The sequence below is a fragment of the Sinocyclocheilus anshuiensis genome, unplaced genomic scaffold, assembly GCF_001515605.1.
Source record: "Sinocyclocheilus anshuiensis isolate Anshui unplaced genomic scaffold, SAMN03320099.WGS_v1.1 scaffold929, whole genome shotgun sequence".
Taxonomy (NCBI): domain Eukaryota; kingdom Metazoa; phylum Chordata; class Actinopteri; order Cypriniformes; family Cyprinidae; genus Sinocyclocheilus; species Sinocyclocheilus anshuiensis.
In genome coordinates this window covers 182141-185318 of record NW_015557109.1, presented here as the reverse complement: position 1 = coordinate 185318, position 3178 = coordinate 182141, and the positions used below count along the sequence as shown (strand labels likewise).

Below are 3178 nucleotides of genomic sequence, written 5' to 3'. Positions count from 1 at the left end.
CTACTTTTTACTTTTACTTGAGTAGATTTTTAGACTGGTACTTTTACTTGTACTTAAGTAAAATTTAATCAATGTACTGGTACTTTTACTTGAGTAAAATATTTTCATACCCTTTCCACCTCAGCTTTAAAGTGAATTTTACTGCACAACTATAGAGTTAAAAAAATTAATAAAGGGTGTAAAATATTATGTTTTAAAATTTTTTAAATTTGTCACCTTTTTCACCCGTGATGAGTTTGCATCCCTGCAACACACACACACACACACACAGACACACACACAACCTCATGCACACATATCACGTAAACGTGATGCACGTTATACATTCTCCTCCCCCTTCACATCTGTCGTAATAATTTACATTTATATTTTACCTTTGCGGTTTAAATAAACCATACATATCACATATTTCAACAGGGTATCTTGCTTTATTAATATTTTTATGAATGCCTTAATTAACAAACATAAGGGCAGATCCCTTTAGTGCAGCTGATGACACTTTTAAGTGACGCTTGAGTGGTCAAGAATATTCCAGTGTTCATCCTTTGATTCCTCCGTCCTCATTTCCTTTCCTTGCATCCTTGCCTCGTATCCTAAGGGGGTGGAGCTAAGACGCGAGGAAAGGAAACGAGGAATTGAGAAGCACCCTGGGAATGTTCTGTGTGTCTGCGCTCCGGTTCAGTGCTGTCAAAATAAAAGTCCTGATCTCAACACTCATGGGCCAAACAGAAATCTCATCAGCTGATGCTGCTAATTAAAGACAAACAGCTGCTGGCCCTGCAGATGAATCAGTGTGTGATCTGAGTCGTGCTGAAGGGCCTGTCTGACGTCACAGTGCTGCTGCTGTTTAATGCCTCACAGTGATTTTACCACGCTTCAGGGAGTTCTTACCGTGGTAAACCACACACGGCCTTGAGTGCTAGAAATGCTTTTAACAGTACAGCTGATGCTGTTTGATCTGAATGTGTGATGTTCACCTGCAGGAGGCGCACCGTACAGCGACACGGACGCTCCTGAAGAGCCTTCATCACAGGTGAGGGACACAGAGTCACACACACACACGCAGTCACACACATGCAGAGTCGCACGCACACACTCACACACAGAGTCACACACGCACACACACAGTCACGCAGAGTCAAATACTCACACATAGTCTCTCTCACACACACACACACGCAGTCACACACACGCAGAGTCGCACGCACACACTCACAAACAGAGTCACACACGCACACACACAGTCACGCAGAGTCAAATACTCACACATAGTCTCTCTCACACACACACACACGCAGTCACACACACGCAGAGTCGCACGCACACACTCACAAACAGAGTCACACACGCACACACACAGTCACGCAGAGTCAAATACTCACACATAGTCTCTCTCACACACACACACACGCAGTCACACACACGCAGAGTCGCACGCACACACTCACAAACAGAGTCACACACGCACACACACAGTCACGCAGAGTCAAATACTCACACATAGTCTCTCACACATATACACACACACACACGCAGTCACACACACGCAGAGTCGCACGCACACACTCACAAACAGAGTCACACACGCACACACACAGTCACGCAGAGTCAAATACTCACACATAGTCTCTCTCTCACACACACACACACGCACACACACACACACACAGTCTCACACACACACACACGCAGACACACAGAGACACACACACACACACAGTCTCACACACACACACACGCAGACACACAGAGACACACACACACACACAGTCTCACACACACACACACGCAGACACACAGAGACACACACACACACACAGTCTCACACACACGCAGAGTCGCACGCACACACTCACAAACAGAGTCACACACGCACACACACAGTCACGCAGAGTCAAATACTCACACATAGTCTCTCTCTCACACACACACACACACACACATGCAGTGACACGCACGCAGTCACACACACACGCAGAGTCACACACACACACAGTCTCACACACACGCAGAGTCAAATACTCACACAGTCTCTCACACACACACGCAGTCACACACACAGTCACACTCGCACACACGCACAGTCACACACACACACACACACACAGTCTCACACACACACACAGAGTCACGCACTCTCACACAGACACACACACACTCTCTCTCTCTCACACGCAGAGTCACACGCATACGCAGAGTCACACATACACTCACACACACACACACACACACACACACACACACACACACTCAAACACACACACACACACACACACACACAGGTGTTAATCAACGCAGACGAGTGTGTCTGAAGCCTCAGATACCCATGATTCCTCTGTGTGACTGGACACATGATCACATGTGTCTCTCTCTGGTCCTGTGAGGTGTGTTGAAAAGTGGAGCACAGCTACAGGTTAATATTGTGAACTAAAGCTCTTAAAAAAAATTGTGTTAATTAAAATGAAGCTATACAATAATATATAAATATTTAAAACATAAGCTAAACAAAAATTAGAAAGGTTCCCTTGGCAACCAACTGAAATAAGTTGAATTACTGAAATTTACTAATGGGATATCAATAAAAATAAAAAAATTAAATCGAGCAAAACTGATAAAAATGGCAAAAAATAACTAAATTACAATATATAAAATAAAAGCTAATCAAAATATTAATGAAAATGTAATAGTATATAAATGATACTTAAGTAACGCTGCAGAGGTGCTGTGGTTCAGGAGTCTGTCGTCTGTCTCCTGCAGCGTCGTGTTTGATTCATTCACAGATTAAGAGCTAAAAAAGGCAGCAGGAGAGTTGCGGCGAGCGTGTCTCCATGGTGATTCAGAGCCACAGTCAGTCACGTGTGTTTCTGTCAGAGCAACAGGTGAGCGACGCTCTGCTTCTGAGTTACAGTAGAGCTGCTGTCCGCCACAGGGCATGCTGGGAGTTCTGCTCTGTGTACGTGTGTGTCAGACCCGGACTCATCAGAACACACAGACAGCAGATCTGCTTTTCTCTCTTCAGATGGAGCGCACTGTGTGTGTGTGTGTGTGTGTGTGTGTGTGTGTGTGTGTGTGTGTGTGTGTGTGTGTGTGTGTGTGTGTGTGTGTGTGTGTGTGTGTGTGTGTGTGTGTGTGTGTGTGTGTGTGTGTGTGTGTGTGTGTGTGTGTGTGTGTGTGTGTG

At 45.2% G+C, this 3178-nt stretch overlaps 1 protein-coding gene across 1 annotated transcript in view; it reads left to right on the top strand.

Moving 5' to 3' along the window:
* The window catches only part of LOC107677686 (sprouty-related, EVH1 domain-containing protein 1-like), a 29849-nt gene that overhangs the window by 17304 nt on the left and 9367 nt on the right, over positions 1 to 3178 (top strand). Inside the window, exon 4 of the mRNA XM_016472687.1 lies at positions 984 to 1033. Coding sequence (XP_016328173.1) covers positions 984 to 1033 — 50 coding nt within the window. The remainder of the gene's footprint in view (positions 1 to 983; positions 1034 to 3178) is intronic.